Source organism: Mugil cephalus, chromosome 15 (assembly GCF_022458985.1).
Source record: "Mugil cephalus isolate CIBA_MC_2020 chromosome 15, CIBA_Mcephalus_1.1, whole genome shotgun sequence".
Classification (NCBI taxonomy): Eukaryota; Metazoa; Chordata; class Actinopteri; order Mugiliformes; family Mugilidae; genus Mugil; species Mugil cephalus.
In genome coordinates, this window is record NC_061784.1 from 675,827 (window position 1) to 700,415 (window position 24,589).

General features: G+C 39.6%; 4 protein-coding genes across 5 annotated transcripts; 2 read left to right on the plus strand and 2 right to left on the minus strand.

The window, feature by feature from the left end:
- Nucleotides 1-784: 784 nt before the first annotated feature.
- fdxacb1 (ferredoxin-fold anticodon binding domain containing 1) lies at nt 785-5,227 on the minus strand. The gene is made up of 6 exons (XM_047607282.1): nt 5,200-5,227; nt 4,723-4,905; nt 4,454-4,610; nt 3,883-4,086; nt 3,622-3,780; nt 785-3,545 (listed from the first exon to the last, which is right to left on the minus strand). The coding sequence occupies exons 2-6, from the start codon at nt 4,886-4,888 to the stop codon at nt 2,303-2,305; spliced, it is 1,929 nt and encodes a 642-aa protein (XP_047463238.1). The 5' UTR covers nt 4,889-4,905; nt 5,200-5,227; the 3' UTR covers nt 785-2,302.
- Nucleotides 5,228-5,431: 204 nt separating this feature from the next.
- Nucleotides 5,432-16,861, plus strand: si:dkey-71l1.1 (uncharacterized protein LOC569883 homolog). Of its 2 annotated transcripts, none has more exons than XM_047607286.1 (10): nt 5,432-5,622; nt 6,049-6,248; nt 8,164-8,231; nt 8,330-8,422; nt 10,766-10,867; nt 11,442-11,547; nt 11,738-11,860; nt 11,998-12,074; nt 15,547-15,649; nt 15,740-16,861. In XM_047607286.1, the coding sequence occupies exons 2-10, from the start codon at nt 6,065-6,067 to the stop codon at nt 15,877-15,879; spliced, it is 996 nt and encodes a 331-aa protein (XP_047463242.1). In that variant the 5' UTR covers nt 5,432-5,622; nt 6,049-6,064; the 3' UTR covers nt 15,880-16,861. The 2 variants fall into 2 exon arrangements, with proteins under 2 accessions (XP_047463242.1, XP_047463241.1); XM_047607285.1 differs by having other exon boundaries at nt 5,433-5,618.
- Nucleotides 15,335-23,025, minus strand: bicdl2 (BICD family like cargo adaptor 2). Its single transcript, XM_047607284.1, has 10 exons — nt 22,899-23,025; nt 21,815-22,312; nt 21,388-21,603; nt 21,114-21,230; nt 20,558-20,704; nt 20,216-20,365; nt 19,921-19,995; nt 17,786-17,868; nt 17,575-17,689; nt 15,335-17,478 (listed from the first exon to the last, which is right to left on the minus strand). The coding sequence occupies exons 2-10, from the start codon at nt 22,067-22,069 to the stop codon at nt 17,311-17,313; spliced, it is 1,326 nt and encodes a 441-aa protein (XP_047463240.1). The 5' UTR covers nt 22,070-22,312; nt 22,899-23,025; the 3' UTR covers nt 15,335-17,310.
- Nucleotides 23,026-23,346: 321 nt separating this feature from the next.
- On the plus strand, nt 23,347-24,584 carry mia (MIA SH3 domain containing). The gene is made up of 4 exons (XM_047607288.1): nt 23,347-23,614; nt 23,802-23,935; nt 24,037-24,147; nt 24,233-24,584. Exons 1-4 carry the CDS (start codon nt 23,497-23,499, stop codon nt 24,254-24,256), a joined length of 387 nt encoding a protein of 128 aa, XP_047463244.1. The 5' UTR covers nt 23,347-23,496; the 3' UTR covers nt 24,257-24,584.
- Nucleotides 24,585-24,589: the final 5 nt, after the last annotated feature.

Here is a 24,589-nt window from a genome sequence, read left to right on the forward strand (position 1 = left end):
GCGCGTCCCAGTGGAGTTAGTGGAGTGTAGTGTCATGAAGTCGGTGCGCCCTCTACTGGTTACATAATATCGGGGAATCTTTCGAAGTAAAATCAAGTAATTTTCCCTGCACGTTATAGTCGGCGACAATCAGCGAATTTTGGATGCTCTTCATCTAAATATCTTAGCACTACTGTCCCAGCAATATCTTGTTTCGGGCACTGTAAATAGCCAGGGAGGAATATTTGACATGGGGACTGTTTCACTGGTTGATGATGATGCTATGGCCCTTAATAGGCCTTAATAGGTCAATAACCAATAAACCAGCATAATTTCAGCCTCTTCTTCCATTTCAGGCTGCCACTGGGTAAGGAGTAAATGCCCCACTACATGTACTCAGTCCTTGAGCTTGCTGAACATCTAGTTTCTTTGGTTGAGATTCTGCTGCGGACATATATCCCTGTACACTCGTAATCTAATGATGCTCTCATAATCTGATCAGGGTCGTGGAGAACTGGTGTTTTCAGGTGCTCTACGTTAAAAGTCGGCACGTGGAGCACACCATACAAAAACATACCTTACAGTATTTGTAGTAATTGTAGTAAGCCATATTCATAAAGAATGTATGATGGATCACAACGTACCATTTCATTGTCCATACCCCATATTTTTGTTAGAGAATGGTGCTTTTCAGAGCCTCACGCAGCTCCTTGCATTTTTCTTTCAACCTCCTTTCCTTACGAGGTATCTCTGCAGAATGAAATATGAGCCTTAAACTAGAAGAATTACACGCTATAGCCACAAATCAAATTTGCTCCGTGCTGATTCATAATCTGCACTTTTTTTTATTCCAAAAGTAAACAAATAATTAAATTATATATAAATGATGTATTCAAATGTATTTGTGCTTTTATTCAGTTTGACTGTCCACTTTTGCGTAAGACAGCAAGATTATTTAAAAGTTATATATGTATGCATATTATCTTTAATTTGTGTGTAGTGTATTTATACAAAGTTATTGACAAGTACCGTTATGTTTAATGAGAGGTTGAGAAAATCACAATTCAAATTCTTCTAAAATTTGTTGTTATCTTTATACTATAATAGGCCAAAGTTATGTGAATAGGCATGCACATTGCACAGTTTTAGTGAAATAACATAGTCGAAGACTCACTGCCTCTATAAACAGGAACAACACTACAACTAACTTGACAATAAAATGATACAGCTCTCTAATGCACTTTGCTCACAACAACATACACAGGAAGGATGCTCAATTCACATTGTCAGCCATCTTGCTAGAATACACCGTGCTCAAACCAATACTGCTGCAAAACCTACTCACTGGGTCATCAGTTTTTTAATTACTCGGGCGTCTTATCAGCAATTCGCTGGCTAGAGGACATGTCTGGGCACGTTAGGGCAGTGGCCAGTGAGAACATGTCTACGTGGATTGTGTGACCGACTGAGGTGGGTAAATCTGAATTATTATTATTATTATTGTTATCCTTGTTATCCTTATTTGTTATCCTATTAACTTTGTTAATATGATGTCTGCACGTCATCCACGCCATCCACATGGCCACAAATCTAGCAACACTGACCTGCTCAGTTTCTTGCCCTTTCAACTTCAATGTCACATGTTGTCTAGAGAAACATATTGTTAGTGACTTGCCTAATGAGACCTTGAACCCCCCAATCTCTGCCCATTGTTCAACCCTATCAATCACACCCTGCAACTTTTGCTGTAGATATTTAAGATTGCGCCCCCTAACCCACAAGTATCCATCATCAGCAAATAAAGACTTCCCTGCACTTGGTTTGATTTGCACAAAAATATCATTAATCATAATATTACACAATGTTGGGCTGCACACACTCCCTTGAGGTGTCCCATTCCCTACCTAATACCCTCTTGAATATTCCGTACCTACCCTTACCTCTATTTACAAAAAATAAAAAATCCAGTGGTTTATAAATTTAACAGAATACCACCATCCCTATAAATCTCAATTTTTCCCTCCAATTAGCTGTTCCTGGGAAGCTTGAGTGCTTTAGAAATAAACATGGTTGATTTAAAATCAGTTTTATTACATGTACCTTTTACTATTTTTCAATGATCCTTGACAAATGTATGATAGATAACAGGTTGGAGACACAGTACAGGAAGCAGCAATGCTTCAACTACTGTAAACTCTTTTTAAACACAGTTTGCCGATAATACAATTACAGCTGTCTTTGCAGTTACAAGATGACTTAATTATGTCTCTGAAAAAAAAAAATCTCAAATCCTTGTTCTTTCTTGAGTATAAAGACGTTAGTGCTACCTGATGGTGACTTTCAGTCGATAGGAAAGCAAGGACTCTAAGTGTTTGTGAAACTGGAGTGCTTGTGTATGAGATAGAGAATGTGTGTGTGAGTGATAGATTAGTCTGTAGCAGTAGCTGGTCTGGCTCAGGTCAGGGTGTGAGAACGTATCAATGAGTTTAACTTGCTCCACGGTCCCATGACTGGCCTCTCGGACCACGGCATGGAACTTCTTCTCCACCCATGTTGGCCCTGTCCAGAAGCTGATGTCAAAGCTGAAGTGTTCGGGATACAGCGAAAATGGACGAAAAGGAGTCCCTGGCGAAGGGCGAAGTGAAAACTGTTTTAAGAAGCGTGGGTCATGTGACCACAGCAGCCGCCAATCAGGTATTGAAAATAGGAGCACAGCAAGCAGGTCCACATTTAGGGACACACTGATGCGAACATGGCTGTTGTTATTGCTTGATTTGCTTGCAAACACCTTACCAAGCAAACCCATCGGCTGTGCAATCAATCGCAGACCTCCCTGTTCTGTCACTAAGGAGACCCCATAAGGCCTGAGTAGTGTTTCCAGCTTATCACCAAGCAATTTAATTGCCTCACATTCTGAAAGGAAAACACCTCTGAGGAGGAATTCGTGAAAGGCAGGCTGAGCCCAGAGGTTGATGGGCGTATTTCTGAACACTACACCACTAATTCCATATAGCAAGTTGGTAAAACCATTACAGCCCTTGCAGCTCTCCTTTTTCTTGTTTTCCTCAAGTTCATCATTTTTCTTATTCACCTCACTCTCCTCATAGCTCCCTGCATCATTCATCATCTCCTCTTTTTTAGTCAGTAGCTCTTCTAACTGAGGGAGCAGAGATGGACGCAGCAAATAAAGTCCACTCTCTCCCTCTGGATCAATGTCAAGGGAGCATGTAGACCTTAAGCTCCCAGCTCCTTTGCTCCTCACTCTATCGTCTTTATCTGCATTAATACATGAAGTTGACAGAGTTTCCTCTGTATCTCTGCATCCCTTATCGTTTTGTTTGTCTGTGGATGTGGGAGTGTCAGATGCAAAATCTTTCTGAAGCACGTGGATCCAGTAGCAGTGAGTACTCTTAATGTCACAGCAGCATGTCTGCAGATGCCTGGCTGGGAGGAGGAAGGGAGTGGTCTCTGTTGTCATACTGACGGACCACTTTTCTGCCAATCCCTCAAGAAGAAAATCTTGCACTAATTTGACAGGGTGGACAGAATCTGGACAGAGAAAACTCCTGATGAAGAGAAGACAAGACTGTAAACACACATTACTGGTTTATTACATGGATAATAGTTCCTACGTTACTGTACCTGAAGCTGTAATCACTGAGCTCAGCGGGTATGTTGTAGTGGACTTTCTCTCCATCGATATTCTCCTCCACCTGAAGTGCCTGAGTGGAGGTGTAGGGGAGGCTTCGAGTAAACACATGGAGCACAGCTTTCTCCACATGAAAACCCTTATCTTGGCTCCTGTACAGCAGATCCCCCATCATTAGCCACCGTGAGCATGGACACACACACAAGTACACAAAGGACTGCTTCTATCCTATAACACTCACCATTACGCCTTACCTGTATCCAGTACACTTGTAGTTCTGATGTTTCTCCCTTTCAAATGGTTGGACAGCACTAAGGATTAGATTTGCTTCTGCTGCCATGGCTGCCACCTGCCAGCTGTTATGCCATTCTCTCTTTGGCTGGTCTGCCGGCGTCCCTCCCTGCCCGTTGCATAGGGACACATGAACTTCTCCATCTTCAGCCAACACCTGAATGCAACTGGATTCACAGAAACACAAACAGAATCAAGTAATAAGTACATAATAATGAAAAACGTTTGAAAATAGGCAGATTCTACTGTAGAGGCGACAGGACAGGAGAAGCCAATGCAGATAATCATAATAATTTCCAATATATTCATAAATGAGGGAATCAAAGAATAAGCAGGGATAAATTGGCCAAAACATCTTAAAACCAGTGAGAAATCAAAATGAAAAACATTATTTTGATAAACATCATTTAAAAATACACAACATATGTTTTTTGGGGGAATGAATGACCAACTTTTGTTAAACATCATCTCACACTAGAAATGATCTCTGACAAGAGAAGATGTTAGTGAAGGTATGATCAGCTACGGGCCTACCTGAGGAAGAAGTTTTTCAGGAGTTCTCTGTTCTTTTTCACACCACTCTTTCTCCCACAGTGAGGAAAGTTAAACACTATACGATCAAATATGCAACCCTTCAGCGAAGCACATTCCCCCAGCTTTGTGCAGTCAACATCAAAAATCACATTTCCACCTAGAAAGAAATTTATTTATTTTTAAAAAACAAAACAAAACAAAGAGGGGTTTCAAAAAAGATACCATCCAATAAAATTAAGCAGAGTGCAATTATTACAGTATTTGCTGACCTGAGTCCTTAATTGTTTGGATGTTATTAGCAGCACCTTCGTGTCGCAGTGCCTCCTCTTGTGATTGCAGGCAAGTAGCAGTTATGATACAGTCTGGTTGACTGGCACAGGCAGAAAATGAGAAGTTCCCCTCTCCCACCAGCAATATGGACCGTGAGGGAGACATAGCAAACCAAGCGGAAACTAACACACACACACACACACACACACACACACACACACACACACACACACACACACAAAAAAAAAAATAAAATAAAAAATAAATAAAAATCTACCTTTATATCTGAGTGCGATAAGAGTGCGCTCGTCCGCTCTTTGCAGACTATGTTCATGGTAACATAATATTTTGTTACATAGTTAGCAACGATGACATTTTTGTCAAAGACTGACTCAACTTCAAAATTCATAATTTTACTAATGGAAGATAAAACAGATCGATTGTCTGCTCACAGACGGCGCCGACCGTTTCCTCACCTGTAGCAGTTGGCGTTGGACGCGATGTCGCAGACACAGTAGTCCGACTAGCAACATGGGGAAGCTTATGCAATTCCCCATACCCCCGTCTTTTCAAGCGAATCTTTTTAAAATCCCAAATAGGCAGATGGAAATATATAGGTGTTATTTTAGCAATAATATCAATAAGAGATTTGCAGGGGTAAATAAAAAATAGCAATTGTCCAGAACACCTAGCTCCTCTCATGTTTTCAGAGGGACACATTAGCAGGGAGGCGCATCACATCTGGATGAGGGAGCTATCTGTAGCATCAGTTGATCCCAGTATCAGTTGTCCTTGCAAATTAAGTTTGCTAGTTTATAAAACCAATCTGATAGTTTTCCTCATGTACGATTTTCATTTCCGTTCCGGCTTTTAAGGTCACTCGGTGTCACCGAAAGTAGGTAGTATAACAATTAGCCAACATGCATTTCTGTTTTTACTGATGCTAAGGTCATGCTAGCTAACGGAATGGCTGCACCTGTACATGAAAGCAACAAACAGCCTGGCTTGATAGGTGTAATCATTCTTGCAATTCTGGTTTTACATTTCTTGTAAAATCGAGTTTGAATAGTAACATTAAAAATATAAATATTTTCTTAATTATCTTTAATTTTATTGCTGTGTTTGTTGTCATTACTATTTTCTATAGCAGAGTGTGGTTGCCAATGAATAAGATTATTTATTTTTCCTTTAAACTGTAATTTAAAGCAGATTTATGTTCTGCTTATTCTGGCTGGTTCAGGTGTGGCTTTGAAAATGTTGCAGCATGGGTTCACCAGTAAGTAAAATAGTCTTAAATCAGTCCTTTGTCTCTTTGTACCTTTTAGGAAGCGTTGCGCCCACATGGGCAGTGTTCTGGCTTTGTCTTCCAATCCTGGCCTTCAGAACTGGCCTTTCTCCACGGATCCACCTCCTTCTCGCTGGGATGCACACCCTGCTCACTGGGACAGTCCTCCACGCTGGGAGAGGAGAGACGGCCGTCTGCCCAACCCAGGCAGTTTTCATTCTCTCCACAGGAGCTGCAAAGGTACTTCGGCTTGAAAACAGTGGTCTGCTGTGGACAAAGAGGTGCTGGCTCAGGAGCAGGCTTATAGAAAAGCAATCAAGCTTTTTGTGCTTAAAGGTGCTTTCATATACATCAAAAGATTACTTCCACATTGGGCTCAAGTGAAAATGCTCATTTCAGCTTGATGGTTATTGTAAAACCAAAGTTAAGATGTGGTTTGCTAACTAAAAGAATGGATATGAAAGTGTAATAAAGTAGTCTGGACATTTCTGGATGCAATTACTCTCAGAAATGGAAAATAATCGGATGTTATAACTAGAGATCGACCGATATGAATTTTTTAGGGCTGATACTGATACCATCAGCAGTGACCAATGTCCGACGTGCTGCCGATTTTTATGCCCTTTTCTCCCTTCGTTTACATGATAAACATGATAAAATGATAACAAATGTTAAAAGTCACAATTTAACCAAAAACATAAACATTTATTGAATTTAAAGTTCTTATGCATACAAAGTAAAGAATAAACAGGTAAAAAGAGGTACAAGCAGGGGGGATAATAGGGTCAGTAATCTGTCAATTACTTTTTCGTGCTTGACTATCTCAGTCACTTCCTTCTCAACAGATGGAGTCTGCTTTGGTCCGTGGTCCTTCTCAGCCAAGTATGTTTAGCTTACAGGCAGGGTTAGTCTTAGACTTAGACTTAGACTTACTTTATTGTCATTTTGTATGCACAGGTTGTACACAGAACGAAATTTCATTGCATGCGGCTTACAACAATATAATAAAATTACAATGAAATAAGATAAAAGTACAGTATTAAGTGCAGCAGCGATAGGAAAGTATCATAGTGCAAGAAGAAACTCTAAAAAAATGTTCAAAAATGTTCAACAGTGTTCACGGTGCAAAATGGAAGTAAAAGTTCAGTGAACTTTTGAACGATGTTACGGGCTCGGGACATGCAGCGCTGTGATGAGATGTCCTAAATGGAGGGGTCCCGATCAACCTCTCCGCTGTCCTCACCACTCTCCTCACGTTCTTCCAGTCGGAGGCGCTGCAGCCTCCACATCACAGTGAGAGGCAGCTCTTCAGAATGCTCTATATGGTGCTTCTGTAGAACGTCTTGAGGATGGGCGGGGGCAGGTGGGCTCTCCTTATCCTCCGCAGGAAGTACAAGTTCTTCTGTGTCCTCTTGACCAGTGACATGGTGTTAATAGACCAGGTGAGGTCGTCTGTGATGTGCACCCCCAGGAATTTAATGCTGCTGACCACCTCCACAGCTGAGCTGTTGATGAGCAGTGGGACGTGGCTGGGCCGGTTGTTCCTGAAGTTGACGATAATCTCCTTCATCTTGCCCACGTTCAGCATCAGGCTGTTGTCCCTGCACCAGCCCACCAGCTGCTCCATCTCTTCTCTGTAGTCCAGGTCGTTGTCGTCTCTGATGGGGCTCACCACCGTTGTGTCATCTGCAAACTTCACAATGTGATTGGTGGCGAACCTGGGGACACAGTCGTGTGTCATCAGAGTGAACAGCAAGGGGCTCAGGACACAGCCCTGAGGGGAGCCTGTGCTGAGGGTGACACCTTAGCTTTAACATTAACACATATTCCACCAAAAGCCTAACAACAGCACAACAGCTCCAATCTAAACTATGGACAGTGGTTGATAAACAACCTGCACTATTAGCTTGCCAGAGAGAGAAAAAAAATGTCACTCAACAAACTCCCACTCAACAATAACAACAACAACAGTGGAAGTTAGGGCTGTTGCTAATGACTGCAATGTGTTGCTGCTGAGTGATAAAGTAAATAAATCTCTGCTTGTTAACCAAAAAAAATTATCAAAAACAAAACAATATATATAATACATTGGGCCGATGTATCAGTCAATCACTAGTTATAACACACTAAATTGTTTTCTTCTTCGCTTCCTCAGATGTGTTTCCTCAACAGATTGAAGGTGTCAAGATGATCGTCAATAAAACTCTGAGCAGCTTCTTCAAGGTGACTCCTCCACATGCATTAATTTACATCCAAACGGTGTATGGCATTTTAAGACAAACATGATTGCATTTTGACTCGATGAATGGGTTTGCTTCCAGGTCAGTCATACTCTCCATCTCAGTGCTGTGAGTCCTTCCTACTATCGATTCCATGTGGAGCACCTGCAGTCAGACAACTACAGTAAGGACAAGGTATGTACAAATTAGGGCTGTCATGGTACACCGGCATTGGCGATAATCGTGGTATTAACAATTGAAATTTCAGTATTGTGCTAAAAATGCCCATATGTGTATAGTATCGTGTAAATCCTGACCAAACTTGGCCTGCGTCCAATTATATTTGGTCTGTACCTTGTCCACTGTAGAATTTTATTCCCCACCGTCTGTGCTCACTCACTTCTATATTATTTATTGGTGCACTTCCACTTCCACATTGATGGTAGGGTGGCACTGTTGAGCTTCTGCTAGCTCAAATACTATGAGGTGAAGAAGACCAGCAGCGAGTGAGAGGATGCAGATGGAGTGTGTAAAGAAGTGGGACACAGACAAACAAAAATTCCAAAAAGTTGGGGAAACCATTTTCTTTTTACCAAGGTCAATTCCACTGCAGTGTATGTTGGATACGGAAGTCTGTGTGAGTAATTGGGACATGTTTTGTCCTATTTATACAGTACACTAGTAAGTGCACTACTGATTTCATTTCGGGCATTGTAACAAAGCATTATGTAATAATGTAATAAATGTTCACGTTATTATGTAATAAACTTTGCCGCATTTTGTAATAAGTTGTTACATTTTGCATCAGTTATTACAAATTGCGAGTGTTACACTTTCTTTATGAAGAAAATGTAATAATTTGGTGCATTATGTAATAAACCACTAAAATGGATGTCTTAATTAAAAAAAAAAACATTAGGACCATCAGAAAAAGAATAATTCATTCAATACTGACTTTATGCATACCAGCATAAATCATAAGTATGGATTCACTTCAAAAACTAGTAGTTTCTAAAACTAGGATGTATCATTGGTCAAGAGAGGTATTTAAAAAACTGCTTAATGAGTGTTACTGGCACAAACATTACCAGTGCACTGACATGTCGAGATACATGCACATGCAAATATTATACATGTTAGACAGCAGACAAAAGACAAAAACAAATATGGAAAAAAAAAATAAAAAATTTATTCCGGCTCCATTTCTTCAATACAACATTGATGTCCTTTCCTGTAGTTGATAAAACAAAAATGACCATAAAAACTAAACCAACTAAAAACGGCACATCACATCAAAAAGATCTATCTCTGATATGCTTATGTAATTAAAAAAGAAGTCTATCAACGATTGCCTGGTAACGGAAATATTTGAAATATTTACAGGAAATTTACTAGAGACTTGATGGGGAAAAAAACACTTATCTAGAGGCACCATTGAAAAACTTTCCCTCAAGCATGAATTTCTCTTACTGTGTTAGCCCTGCAATGGACTGGCGATCTGTCCTGGTTGTACCCCGCCTCTCGCCCAATGGGGTCCCCAGGGGATCCTGTGGGAGTGCTCCAGGACTATGGGGTGGATGGCCCCTTACTTAGTGCCATTCAGTCCCTGTGCGAAAGGAGCACGAGTCTGGTCAGTGTAGCCAGCTGTAAGTCGGACCTGTTCCCAGTGAGAGTTGGTCTCCTCCAGGCCTCCACCGGTTCTGTTGATAACTTTTATAGACCAGGGTGACCGAATGAATATTGTGTCCAATGTAAAGTGAATGTCTTAAAAAACCAATGGATTACAATTCCAGCAGTTCTTTTTACAGCGGTTTTCTCACAATATGAGCCATTTCTACATTATGAGCTGTTGTTACATAATGTAATAAGTTATTACATTAATACATTATGTGCAAAACCATTATTACATTATGCACTCATGATTTTATTACATTATGAGTTGCTACACAACCCTATGTCTTGATGGTCCCAATGTTTTTTCTACTTAAGACATCCATTTTAGTGGTTTATTACACAATGCACCAAATTATTACATTTTCTTCATAAAAATAGTGCAGCATTATTATATAATGCAGCGTTACAGGCATGTTTTGTCCCATGTTACTTTGTCATTGCACTAAATATGTTTGTATTTGAAGTTATCCAGTTGTCCAAGGCCTAGTAATGATCCATTTCACTTAAAGAAACCAGATAGATGTTTAGTAATTTTTTGAACATAAATGTGAAGCACCATAACTAGGGTAATTAATTTTTCAAACTTATTTTTGATAATCCAATTTTGTCACAGTGTGTGTTTTACATCTGCCCCTGTTTTCTTCCATTTTACTGTTATTGTGTAATGTATGGGTGTAATTCATCTCCCAAAAGAGAGAAAATGACACTATCATAAAGTTAAAGATGCATTTCCTGGATTTTGCTATAATTATTTACATTTTAGTTAATATTATGATAATATAGTTATCAGAACTTTTTTTGTCCATGATAATTGGAAGTGAAAACCTGATATTGTGACAGCCCTGATCATTCCTCATGATTTAGGATGCCCCTGCATTGATCGGTGAGATGGACTCATCTGGAAGTCTGAACACTCACGCTTTGCTTCATCTCACTGAGCGTGTACGAGCCAGAACAGTGTTCCAGGTGAGGTCTTAATATTTGTTTAAGTCTGTCCCATCCCCTGTCCATTGACTGTCTGTAAATAAACCAATTGCTTTAAGTTTGCACTCTGTGAGAAGCAAGAAATTTATCCTTATTCTCGAGTTGAGCAAGCGCAAGAACAGAGTTTGTTTTGGTCAGGTATTTTATACTTAACGAGAAACTGAAGTGCTGAACTCCGGGGAAGTTTTCATAGGCCCCTCCCACTGCAGCATACATCACATGCACAGACCACTGTATGAGATGGGGGGTCGCAGGGGATTATTTTTGTATGTTGTCCAGTTGTTATGACAACCACGTCTGTTGGATGGTGCATTCAGCATATACCTACACACAGTAAGCCGATCTCTACCTAGGAGAGATTAGCGGTCCCACTGCAAATATTTGTATCTGGGAGCTTACGTAGTGGTCTTTTTTTTAGCTTTTCCACATTAACCACACTCAGTCCAATTTCTGACCAATCACAGAATATTTGCTGTAAAAATGTTCTGCCCACTTGTGTGAGTGAACTTCCAAACAAGAGCTGCAAGAACACACTTTTCACTTTGTTGTGTTTTAGACACAGAAGTCTCAGTTTGTAACATGGCAGTTTGAAACTGAGTACAGAGGGAATGACTTCACTGCTGCTGTGACTGTAGCGAACCCAGACGTCCTCAGAGAGTCAGGTGAGAAATTACAGATGGAATAATAAAGAGCCTTAAACGGTATAATAAATAAATATCGCCATGCTTTCACTATATAGCTATCATAGAAATAAAGGATTGGCCAAATATTACTTTTGTCTTTTTTTTTACTATACTTTTTTTTACTGTAATATACTTTATTGAATATTACCAATATGTTTTTCTTTGACAGTTATACTTGTGGCACACTTCCTGCAGAGTGTGTCATCTGGACTGGTGTTAGGTGGGGAGCTGGTCTACCATCGGGGGCGAGCAGAGGAAGGAGGAATTCTGACTTTGGCTGGACAGTACTCAAGTCAGTTTGTGTTAATATCTGTGAACCTGCCCTAAATATGTGATGTTACGTGAGCTTGCATCATTGCTGATCTGTTGCACGTTATTTAACAGCAGTAATTCACATGTTCATGCACATCACATTTTTTACTTGTGCAGGACCAAACTGGGTGGCAACGCTGAATGCTGGGAAAGGAGGCGCTCATGCTAGTTACTATCATAGAGCCAACAAACAGGTATGCCCAATACAACATTACAGATTAAACACACAGATTACCAGTGGCAATTTTGGTTTGGAAGTTGTGTTGCCATGCAGGAAAATATTACAATGCAATCCAGAAATACCATAATTAATACCCTCACAACAAAATCACAGTAGCCAGAGTAAACGCGCAACATGCAAACTGCACCCACAAAGGCCAGAGTCAGACTCAAACCCGGACCTTCTGACTGGGAGTTATCAGTGCTAACCACTACAGGACTGTGCCAATCTGACGACTTATATCTGACATATATATATATCTAACGTCACCACACACAATGTGTGGTGACTATTTTTATCTTTTCCTTCTTGAGAAATGAAATCCTCCAGTCGTTGTGGTCTCAAACCTTTTATCTCCAACTTCTGCTCAAGTGGTAAAGTCCTGAATCTCAAACAACATGAATTAGCTACCAGTAAATGGTCTTGCTTTTATTTAGCGATACTCAAAGGTACTCAATGCGCTTCTACGGTCAGAGACACATCCACCCATTCGAAAAAGGGCACACTCTGGGGATCGAACCGCTAACCCTGTTACTAGTAAGCCAAGCAAACAAGCCCTTCAGGCTGAAGTGAAAAAGTTCACCAGCCCACAACACTGCACACTGTAAACTCAGATAAGTTGATTGTACTTAAACTATTTGTGTCAAGTGATTGCCTCAAATGGTTTAAGTTATTGACAGTAGAAAAAAATAATCTGTTTAAGTATGGTCAACTTAAATGTACAATTTTTAAGTTACATACACTTAAATGGTAGTCAAAACTTAATATTATGAGTCAAATACACTCAATTCTGGTTTTATTAAAAATATGATTATATTACATTTTAAAATATTGTATTTGGAATTCCATTTAAATTATTCTTTTGTCAATGACCACACAATGCATGTGCATTTTATTTGTTTTATTTAGACACACATCAAAGCAATGCTGTATGAAATACCACATGCAAATCCAAAATAAACCTTGTTTTCATAAAATTATTAAAATGGGTCCAAAAGTATATTCTTACATGTTGCTGCAGATATTACCTCACAGTACCTTTCTATGATGTAGCAAATAGAACATGTGTAATGTTCATACAAGGAAACAATTTCCTTGTATGAACAAAAAACAACAACATGTAACCATGTATACTGCGAGTGCAAAAGTAAAAACTGTATGCTATGTGTGCCACACATAGAAGCAGGCATTAAGAACAACTATGCGGTGAAGACCAGAGTTTCAAAAAACAAAAACAAAAAAGAAAACCCTGCAACTTTCTAAAATGTGTCCTTTGTGGAATTATTTCAGAAAGACAAGGACGTGAATAATTGTGTCATGAGCATGAATGTGTCTTACACTGCAAGATCATTCTTCAGCTTTTGAACCTTGGGAGGTAGCTCACTTTGACCCAAATTTAGCATTACGCGCTGAATGAAGGCAAATGTGTTTTTTAAGCACTTCGAGTACTGCAGGTGGAGTGCATAGGTAAAGCCAAACAAGAGGCACGTTGCCTGAGGTAGGTTGGTGAGTACTTCCATTACAAGTCTGCCCTCTAGGATGATCCCCTCTCTTGAGGGGTTTAGCCTCAAGAGTGGGGATAGTGGAGTGGTGATGCTGGGCTTGCAGCACTGGTGTCCTCGTAGCAGAGGATTCCCACGGGTGTGTCCCCCTCATTAAGATCCTATAGAGCAAGAAACAAGACAAGAGGAGGATATTCAGGTTACCAGTAATTTGTCTACAATCAGCTGTGTGGTCTTTTCGATTTCATAATTCACAGTGGTTTTATTTTAGATAATGTTGTGTAAACAAGCTATTAGAGGCATTTTTGTGTGTTCATGTATAGGTGTTTGTTGTGGTTCATTCATTCTGTGGAGCTGCCACAAACTATGCATCGACTGGAAGTTCCAACAGCAGCCCCTAATGGTTTAGGTTTTTTGTTTTTGCAGAAATCAAGTGACTATACAAGCCCTTTGAATTTTAGCAGTATTTGCAGTATTAAATGCAGTAATTAACAGTGAAAGCACATTATCAAGGTAAACTCAATTTCTCAATTTTTAGTTTAATGAAACATCTATATAAATGCTAATTATCATACCCTATCATCCCAAATAAACAAAAAATAGGAGAATGGAAAACCAACAGTCAAACACCAATCAAAACACTTTACTCACCGAACATAGACGCATCACCCCCAAGAATGACTGGAAGTCCTCTCAGGACAAGGCATCTAATGGCTGTTGGCTCCATGCTCTGTAAGAGATGTAACACAAAAAATATATCTTATATCAGTTTATTTGTTCATATTGAGAAGGTGTGAGAATTAGTTTTTGTAATATGTATGAATTAACCATCAATATCATTACGAGAAAAAACAGAAATATCAACTAATCGTTGTCTGTTGAGAGAGGTCAGCTAACTGCTTGCCTATCTGACCTGTCCTCTTGTAGATTTCCGTCAAGCTTGGACACAAGCCATCAAGAACACGAAATAACTCTTCTTTAAGATTTCCACCAACAACCCTGTTAAACTCCAAGTACACCTGAAAAATATGAAATAGAGTTACTTATAACACTAATAAACCTCTCTGCACATGTTGTCCAATGATGTATGTAACACAAGAAAAGACAATAAATTTAGTACTACTACTACTTTAAACTACATCGAATAATTTGAACTATTGCAAAACTGTATGTACAAAACACACAAGTACAATTGCAATTGTCCAATGCTCAAAATTTACCTAAGTCATCCCTAAATTTACACACATTCAAATGTACACATTTCAGACTAGAAATGTTCCAGCAGTTTCTAATACTTGAATACAGAAAACAACTCACCTCAGGCAGAAATAATATCCTCTTTACAGTAGGTAAATGTTTTTTAAAAGTGTCCAAATTTGCTAAAAACTGAAAATGCAGGCGTATTGTCCAAGGAGCATGCAAAGTGCAAACACCTTAAATTGTGTGAATTAGAAAATGGCACAACTTTCTCTGTAGCCGTCAGTGGACAAGCACAGACTTGTCTTGAGTTTTGAGCCAATCACAACAGGGCAGCACTGTCGCCTGAGGTAAAACTTGATAGTTTAAGTATATTAAACTTACAAAAATGAGTGCACTCAATGACTGTCTCATATACTCTTCATATACTCATACTGCTTAAGTGATGCAATATAACCTTTAAAGGTGGTATTTACTCAAACTGTTTGCATAGAATGAACTTCCGCCCCACTGAATAAAAACTGCGGACATGTAATTGGGGATAAAGTTTATTATTTATTAATTTATGCACAACATTTTTGACACAGGAAAGTTTATTAGGGTTTATAATCTTCCCCCGTGCAACAGGGCCCTCTGGTGAGGTTGCACCTAATAGAAAGATGCCACTGCAGTTTACATTAAGTGAATATTCTACATATGTGTATGTATGTATATGCATGTAGATGTATTTTTGTGTATGTTTGCCAGATCCAAGTTGGCGTGGAATTTGAAGCAAGTACCAGAACTCAGGAGACCACAACTTCGTTTGGATACCAGATGGAACTTCCCGAGGCCAACATGGTTTTTCGTGGTAAATTTCTTTTGTAAAATTCTATGGCTCAAAGAAAATTGTTCAGAAATCATAGAGTATATGAGTCTCCTTTTGTTTGTGTGTATCCAGGTATGATTAACAGTCGCTGCATAATAGGAGGTGTCTTGGAGAAGCGTCTGACTCCACTCCCTGCCACTCTAATCATGGGCGCCTTTGTAAATCACAGAGGGGACAAGCTGCAAGTGGGTCTGGGTGTCAATGTGGGATAATTTCTCACTGACCCCAGCTGGAATTACAATTCATTGTCAGGACCTTCGTTCAGAAAGAGGCTTCAGAGTTACCTGACCTTCCAAGGTATATTAGCCTCACCAACTTACATTCTGTTTCTTTAAGTCAATACATCTTACCTTGCAACCTACCTCTGAAAATGGAGGTGATGTTTAGAGTGATAGAGTGATAAGAGGATTGCAATGTTACTGTCCCCCTGAAACCAGACTGCACATCACCGTCTGGACAAACCAGAACGGATAAAAAGCTTACTGTACTGTAAACTTAAAACGTTTTATACTGTATCTTGTATAATATATGTAGATTGTACTAAAATAAAATGTTTTAGCCTATGAGAAGTAGTAAATTAAAGTAATTCTTATGTATTCTTGATCTTTCTGCTCACTATTTTTCCAGCAACTGGTTTACATTAGTGCCAGTATCATTTGAAAATAAAGTTGGACAAACAACAAAGTCCCCCCAAAACCTTGAATTTAGGATCTTGAGTTTGAATGAACATAGATGCTGTTCTAAACCTTACCATGATGATGAGCCAGTCTTTGGGGGCTGATTTGCACACTCTAATTAATGCTCAGAGGATCAGTCTAAAGATAAACTGCAATGTAATAATGTCAACTCTATGAGTTTAAGTATATATGCAGGTGGAACATATCAAAACATCAGTATGATCCCTAAGTAAGTGATTGTGGCAATTTTTGTAGTTTATAAAATAAAAAAGAATTTGAGGTTGGAGCAGGGGAATTTCAAACACCAAGCTCCAGTCTCCTGAGTTTACAGTTGTACTGTATCTATATGGATGAGGGCATGTGGCAACACTGACCTGTATGCAACCTGCACTGGTCATTTCCAGTCCCGGTTATATGAAATGTTCTCTAATTTATTCATTATGTAATGTATACACAGAGAGAAATGAAAGGGAGTGGTGGTCTTTTGGGACTTAATTTATTAAAGATGTTATTTCTATGACTGTTGACTCAGTTTGTTGTTTTACTTTTTACCCTTTTCTTTGTTTTTGCATCAAGCAAAATAACAGTCAAGTATTTGTCCCTGGAATTGTTAGAGATCAAAACAAAGCTACAAAGAGTGAATATCTGACATTTATGCAGAATAAAGTTAATAAACTTAGTTTTTAACATAAAGGCTAAAATCTTTTTTATATACATACATTCAAATATGAGGTCTATAAACATTTGACTGGTTATGGTGGTGTTCTGTTATCTGGCAACAGAAACTTGCAGTGACCAAGTGTGATGATGTGACCAACAAAAGCTGATGTGGATGAAAGTGTGTGGTTTAAACTGATGCATCCTCCTTTTGTTATATCTCATCTCATTTTCCATACCGTTTAATCCTCACTAGGGTCATGGGGGGTTGTTGGAACCTATCCCAGCTACATAGACAAACTCTTTCTGTTATATGTCTTTGAAAAATGAGAAGAACCCCTTTCCTCCATCTCCCTTCACTTTCAAAGATTTGCTTCTTCTGAGTCCTGAAGGGCTTTCTTTCTCTCGCTGGTTTTCCCTTTTTCTCTCCTCTTCTCTTTGCTGTACCTGTTGATTAATCACCAACCGCATATCCTCCTGCAGCAAGACAGAGGGTTTAGATAGAAAATAAAAATATCTACATGCTCTTTTTAAAGTGTTGCCAAAAGAAATAGTCCCTACACACAGACTCACCTGCCAGGCATCCAGCTCTTGAGACAGCACCACCTTATGTTTGATGGTGTTGAGAAGCTGCTGAGTTAGTGATTCTTTCTCCTGGCGTACAGTGGCCAATTCACTCTCTATGAAACTGGATATTCATATGAAAATGAACATATTAAATAGTGACGTCAAATAAAATGTGATGAAGTCAAAACAATATATATACTGTGTTGTGTAGCATTACCTGTAGCTTGGCTTTCCAGGACTGCTTCTAAAAGGCTTGATTTCTTTCCTCAGAGACTCAAGTTCTTCTTGGTGCGATTGTAGCTGAAAAGTGTGCAATGTGTGTCACATACTGTAATGATCATACTTTAATGTAACGATCGTAACATTGCGCTACTCAATCATAGCTGGTCTCTGATCTACTAACAAAATCATGCTTGACTTAAACACAGATTTGAGTAGCACAGTTGTGCTTAAAGGTTCAAATAAAGCTTTAACTAGAGCCAAGTGCAAGTTGTGAAGTAGTGGTATAAGTATTTTTATTACAGTTTTTTGCCATTGGTTTGGCTTATTTCTTGAAACAGAATTACACATGGACAAACCTCCAAACCACTTGGCAACAGAATTGAATTTCTCATTAATTTCATCAAATTGCAAATGTCTTAGTACATCTTTGAAGTACAGGTAGCCTACAGTTTCCTAGTGAATAGATATTGTTGATCTAAAGTGATTGTTGATTCTTAGTCTAATGGTTGTTCTCTCCAAAACATGGCTGCATCACTTCATTGTATAAGTCATCACATGCACAGTAGTCTGTTCAATTGTCAAAATTAGTCAAGAACATAATACTATGAATACCACATGTGAAGCTTTATTAAATCTTAATATAACTGTGTGCTGCCATTTCTGAGATGGTGTGGCCACTCACACCCCCAGTCTTGGCCCATAAAACACACAGAAGCTCCTTGCTCTCTTGGACTGGCTTTGTTCTGGTTTGATCCTTGAAAATGAAAGAGGTCTCATAGGGCCACAACTACCAAACTATGTCATTGTGTGGGACCATGTGAATTTCCAGTGTGGCCCACTAGTCGCTCTGGTCTGGTTTACAGCCAGTGTTTTCAGTTAGGTTTTTCCTCTGAGGGGTCTGCTTCACTACTCATCCAAGGCTGGTCATGGTGTTCTTACCACCTTACTCTCATTTCCTCAGTTCTATTGAGGAGTTTTTCTCCGCTTGGAGTTGGGGAGTGCATGAGCGTCAGGCTCAAAATCAGAGGTCCCTGCTCTTCATAACCATACAATGGATGCTGCTTATGAAGATATTACAGGAGATCAGTGTAGGGGGATGGTTTCGACATGTATGCTGTTTGTTCCCTCATTGCATTGCAAGGGAGAATATACGCTGTGATGTGGACGAGAATCTGTGTCCAGACAGACAGCAGCGTGTGGACGGCCAGGAGGGTGAGGACAGCGACCAGTGAATAAGTGTTAGTTGTGAAACCCTTATTTTTATTTACAGCACTGTAGGGTACATACATTTTACTTGTTTTTTTATGTGTTTATATTACAATATTGTATGCTGTATACATGTTATGTGTGTGAATGAAAATGGGTAGGATTTCCTTGGCAGTATGTGTGCAATGTGTGACCTTCGAGGCTGTCCTATTTTTTTCTTTCTTTCTTTTTTCAGTTTTATGCACAGTTGTATTCTGTGTAGCTAGATAAAACCCATTGTCAATGAAGGACTGGGCTATGACTGAGAGGTGGATATGAGGGATATTTACATTGTCCTCTGCCACCATGACAAAACATTTAGACATGTTGACTTGCAGTGCTTACACAGTGCCAAAGGGACAATGCAGTTTTGGGGCACTGACTATTTACTGTGGTGTTGTTGAACCATCAAGGTTATTTTGGCAAATGAACCATTGGTGAGAATGTCTGGTCTGTTTCAAGAAATGAGCCGAAGCATTTGAGAAGGATCTTTGCATTTTGGTGCCACTGGCTATTTATATGGGAAAGGAATTTAGTATTGAAGCAGGACTGAATTGGGAGAGACATGAACTTTTGCAAGTAAGCTATGGTGCTGTGCTGAACTGTTTTGTCAAATGACCTGTAACAGATTTCAGGCTATCTTTTGTCTTTAAGCTTGCCTGTAGAGAAGATAAACAATCCAGACCTTTTATTCAAAATGCATTAAACCAGTGATTCTTTGCCTATATATGCCAGAGAAATCAGCAAATGCAAATTTTTAATTTTCTATTCCTATAGTAGCAAGATATTTTAAAATTTCAAGCAAGCTGGGATGTGACTCAGCAACAATGTTTTTCTTAAAATGGCTGCTTGTGTGATGTGTGCAGACACTACAGCTTAACCTACCTTCTCTTTGAGTGCTTCTATTTCTTTATCTCTCGCTTGCAGCACAGTGGAGTGAGCTAGGAGAGCGTCTTTAGCCTGATTAGAAGCAGAGATGTAAACCACAAAAAAAAAAAAAAGGATGGAAAGGTTAAAACACTTACTCCCTGTGTAAATTAGACTACAAAGACATTGTTAATTTTGAGTTTGTATCAGTGACATCAAAATGATTGCCAGTACAGGGTCAGAATGAGTACACAGTTTTTGCTGGTAGACAGTTTTTGCGTGGTTAGTCTGTGGAGTATGTCTCCGCTGATACCTGTGACTGCTGAATTTCACTAAGCAGAGACAACGGTGGTGCACGTTGCATGCTGTCCATGATGCTCTCTTCCCCCAGGTGCAGGGCTTTTTGCTGTAGAGAGCGATTCACAGTGCGCAACTCAAACACGACTCCCTGCTCTTGCTCTAGCTACAGTAGATATGCACACAAACAAACATACACATACAGTGAGGGGCAGGTACAAGCAGATTAGGTGTTTAAAACTAGTGGTGTTACTGGCTTCTGTTGATGATGAGTAATGTCTCTGGTAGCAGTCATGAATCTCGTCCCATTCCTTCAGACATATTTTGTCCTAAATACCACTCAGTCTTTTGTCCCCACCTCTGCTTCTTTCTCCCTCAGGGTCATCTGGAGCTCTGACAGTCTGTCTCTCAGTCCCTCTATCTTGGTGCGAAGTCTTTGGCTGTCCTCCTGTGAAGCATTTAGTTGTGCCTCCATGTGTGACAGACGCTCCTTCAAAACTGTGTTCTGATGGAAAAGAGGGAAAGGACAACGAACTGTGTAGTCTAGTGTAGTGTAGTGTAGTGTGTAGAATATTGTTCAATCAAAGGAAGAAAAAGAAGCAACTTATTTATTCTTATGGTGATCTTATAACTTGATCAAGCCTCAAACCTGTCAAGTCTCTGTGAGTTTACTTTTACATTTAGTGCTCAAGACTCAAGTTCACAGGCCTTGAGATTTAATGTGAGAAATTACTCTGAAAAAAATAAAAAAATAAAAATAAAATCATCTTCACCCAAGTCTTAAAAGCAAAACCATTAAAATAGCCCCAAACAGTCCTGCTACTGGTTTATTATTTCAAGCTATTTGGCTATATTTGGTTGTGTGTATACTACCATCCTGTTGCATTCACAACATTAAGTGAGTATAAATTTACCTCTGTTTGTATGCTCTCTAGTTGTGTGAAGCTGATATTTCGGCTAAAAGCAGATTCTTCAATCTCTTCTCTGAGGGCACGAAGCTCTGTCCTCAAGGAGTGCTCCATTGTTACGGCCTAAATCATGGATGGAAGAAAGAAAGTTGAGAAAGCTTGTTGATCAGTGACAAAGACAGGACTCCCCAAACCTGCTAATCTGCATTGTTTCTAGTCTGCGCAACTATGATGTGACTCAGCACTTATGCAGAAAACCTGTCAAGCAACGTAAACTAACCTCTGCGAGCTGCTCCACCAGACGCTGGTTATGATTGGCCAACTGAGTCATTTGCTCACTCTCATCTTTTCGTCGGTTACGACCCTGGCTGTGGTGTTTCTCCAACTCAGCTCTTGAGGCTGCTAAATCCGCTGTCAACTCTAACTCCCTTTGTCTAGAAGCCAGCTCATTCATCTCCAGTTTCCTCTGAAGAACATGCTTCTCCTGCTGTAAAATCTGACACATTGAACTCCACATTAAAATTCAAAGACTTCAACAATGCATAAATACAGTTGTTATCTTCTAAATGTCGAGTGAAACCACAACAAGTATGCTGGCAGCAGATTCAGGGACACTAAAAAGCGTTTTGTTTCCACCAAACTAAATACTGTTCCAAAGTTTGCCAAATCATGAAAAAGACAGTCAACAGGAGCAGCTTTGTTCTCACCTCCATCTCCCTTTCCCTCTGCTCCAGAGAGGTTGCCAGCTCTTCATTTTTTTCCAGTAAAGCTTGCCCCAGTTCTGCAGCCAGTATTAGGTCAGTCTCAATCCCTCCTCTGCTCTCAATGCTACTAGGAGAGGATGAGGGGAGAGCAAAGGAAAGCGAGACCGTAGAGGATGAGGACAGAGGAAAGAAGGAGTCTTCCAGGCTGGGTGAGGGGAGACTGCTTTTCCTTGGGGTGAACATTGCTGACAGATGCATGAGTTTTGGTCAGTTAGAAACCATCATCCCAGGTCCTGGACTTATAATGCACGCTCACATAAGTGACATATCAACTGCCATTATTTAGTTTGTGTAAAAAAAAAAAAAAAAAAAAAAATTAGGAACCATTTTCCTTGACATTTGGTATGAAGTGAATTAATCACTTTATGAGTTTGTAATCCAGAGTATGTCTCCGCCAAACTATTTCTCCACTGTGGTGCAGGTGGGTGTCATCAAGTAAATCTGCGTGTGAGGAATAGATTAGTTAGTAGCAGTTTTCTGGTAATATAATCTAACATGGCCTATAAGGAGGTCTTTTGTTTGACAGGTGCTTTTGTTACTCTGAATGAAATGCCCATTCTACTATTATCATTGTTCTGCTCCCCTACTTGAATTCCAGAGGTATTGAGCTCCACTGTTTACACCAATGTATTGTATGTACCCAGAAATGACTACAGTAACAGCATTCCTTTTCCAGGTTTAAGTTTCAAAAAGCCACATACAGTGCATTCCAGATCATTCAAAAATAAAAAAATAAATAAAATAATTCACTCCACACAAGTAGTGAAGTAAATATCAGTCAGAATTTCACACTAAAGTCTCAGTATTCCCTGTCTCTTTAAGCCGTATGTCCGTATGTCACCACCTCCTGTCTGCCCTGTTAATACCACATAGTCCTGCGAAACCATGTTGTCATCTTATTCAAAATAGTTTAAAATCTATCATCATCATAATGATGTTTATCATAACTAGTTTCCATTATGAGAACAAATAGAAACCTATGTTAACCCACCTAACTTTATAGGAACAAAAATGAAGTCGGTCTTACCTGACAGTTCCCGGCCAACTAACACCAGGTGTGGTCTTCCTGTTTGGTGAGTGTGTGTGTTTGTCATAGAGAGTGTTTGCTCAAGAGAGGCTCAACGAGTTTCCTTAGCAGTATGTGAATATAGCTAGTGGCTCCACCTCTTCCTGAGGTAAAAGGTTTACTGAGCAAGAACAAGAGAGGGAGGAATAGAGATAGAGAGAGCAAGAAGGATAAGAAGAGAGGAGCAACAGATAGACGTTGCTCAGACATCAAGTTGTTAAACATGGAAGGCAGCACAGATTAACCCTGAGGAATTTAGTGCTTCAAAGATGAGAGGCAGCTCTGTTTGAGTGGGGGTGACAGGGTGAGAGATGGAAAGAGTTCAGGACACAAACAAGGATCTGTTTGGCTCTCCTCCTCCTCCTCCTCATTCCCCATCCTGTTTACCTGCTTGCATTGACTGAATGGACCTGTGTGTGCATTCATTAACGGGGGTGGGGAGAGTAGAAATGGGGAAATACTGTCACTGCACCTCCTCCTTCAGATTTGACAAACAGACCGAAGGGAATAAAAGACGAAGCAGGAGTTTTGTTTCATTAGGTGTGCACACTATACAGACATGGGTTGCAAACTCTTGTTTGCTCTTTTTGTCTGCCTTTTGATGGCAACCTCTGAGGCTGGAAGGCAGATGCCTAAACTATCGGATAAAAAACTCTGCGCTGACTCTGAATGCAGCCGTAAGTAGCAACAGTTTCTCTTTCCTGCTGTCTGTCCTGCTTTGAAGTTAACTATGTTTTGATCACATCATATATCAGCAGGTTGAGTCGAAATGACAACACCCATGTTTGCTTTTTTTGCCATGCAAATATAATAGATATATTATTGTTACTATGAACATCAATCTGATTATACATTCCTATACAGACCCTATCTTGATAGCTCGTGCAGTGCAGGACTACTATCCAGGTGATTGCAGGTTCATCCCCATCAGACAGGGGCAGCTCGTCTATGTTTATGCACTTCTAAAAGACAGAGGCAACCTCTTCTGGGCAGGCAGTGTGAGTAAAAATGATATAATAAATATTGCTGTGACATGACTCTTAACCATCAAGGGCTGTCAGAGATGTCCAACACTAACACCTGTTGCTTGAATCACCAGGTACAAGACTCCTATTATGGACAGCAGGAAGCTCGCATTGGCCATTTCCCCAGCAGCGTAGTTGAGGAGACACATGCTCTTGTTCCAGCCAACACTGAAGTCAAAACTACTGTAGGTGGACACACACATTCACACATGCACAGAGTTTTTCAGATAAAGCCTTCTCCTAATTCAACCATTTTTTTTATAATTCCAGAAATGGGACTTCTACTGCTACTGATGTCTTACCAAGAAATCCCTACATGATCTACATTCAATACATGATTGTAAAAAGTATGCATAAGTGCTGATTAAATCTCTGTCTGACCGTTAAACATAAACTTCATTCTGTTTATGTAAATTTTGCAGATAGTAAATAATGCTTTTGAAAAAGAGATAAATGTAATTCTTGTTGTATTCTGTGTCACAGAAAATATGCATTAGTGATGCAGAATTTTTTTTATTAAAGGAGACTTTTGCAATTGTGTCTAATTCAATATGCTACAAAAATTTGAATTTAATCCCAGATTTTTGTTCTATATCTACTATAATAAAAATTGTCCAAAATTATTGT

Excerpts from the sequence above, each read along its gene's own strand:
- fdxacb1 (XM_047607282.1), bottom strand. The coding sequence starts at position 4,888 with ATGTCTCCCTCACGGTCCATATTGCTGGTGGGAGAGGGGAACTTCTCA. Across the intron at positions 4,611-4,722 it reads CCAAACAATTAAGGACTCAG|GTGGAAATGTGATTTTTGAT; the intron begins GTCAGCAAATAC and ends ATTTCTTTCTAG. Across the intron at positions 3,781-3,882 it reads TACAAGTGTACTGGATACAG|GAGCCAAGATAAGGGTTTTC; the intron begins GTAAGGCGTAAT and ends TCTGCTGTACAG.
- si:dkey-71l1.1 (XM_047607286.1), top strand. The coding sequence starts at position 6,065 with ATGGGCAGTGTTCTGGCTTTGTCTTCCAATCCTGGCCTTCAGAACTGG. Across the intron at positions 10,868-11,441 it reads GAGCCAGAACAGTGTTCCAG|ACACAGAAGTCTCAGTTTGT; the intron begins GTGAGGTCTTAA and ends GTTGTGTTTTAG. Across the intron at positions 12,075-15,546 it reads ATCATAGAGCCAACAAACAG|ATCCAAGTTGGCGTGGAATT; the intron begins GTATGCCCAATA and ends TATGTTTGCCAG.
- bicdl2 (XM_047607284.1), bottom strand. The coding sequence starts at position 22,069 with ATGCATCTGTCAGCAATGTTCACCCCAAGGAAAAGCAGTCTCCCCTCA. Across the intron at positions 21,604-21,814 it reads AGAGGGAAAGGGAGATGGAG|ATTTTACAGCAGGAGAAGCA; the intron begins GTGAGAACAAAG and ends TCAATGTGTCAG. Across the intron at positions 20,705-21,113 it reads TAGAGAGCATACAAACAGAG|AACACAGTTTTGAAGGAGCG; the intron begins GTAAATTTATAC and ends CTTTTCCATCAG.
- mia (XM_047607288.1), top strand. The coding sequence starts at position 23,497 with ATGGGTTGCAAACTCTTGTTTGCTCTTTTTGTCTGCCTTTTGATGGCA. Across the intron at positions 23,615-23,801 it reads CGCTGACTCTGAATGCAGCC|ACCCTATCTTGATAGCTCGT; the intron begins GTAAGTAGCAAC and ends ATTCCTATACAG. Across the intron at positions 24,148-24,232 it reads ACACTGAAGTCAAAACTACT|AAATGGGACTTCTACTGCTA; the intron begins GTAGGTGGACAC and ends TTATAATTCCAG.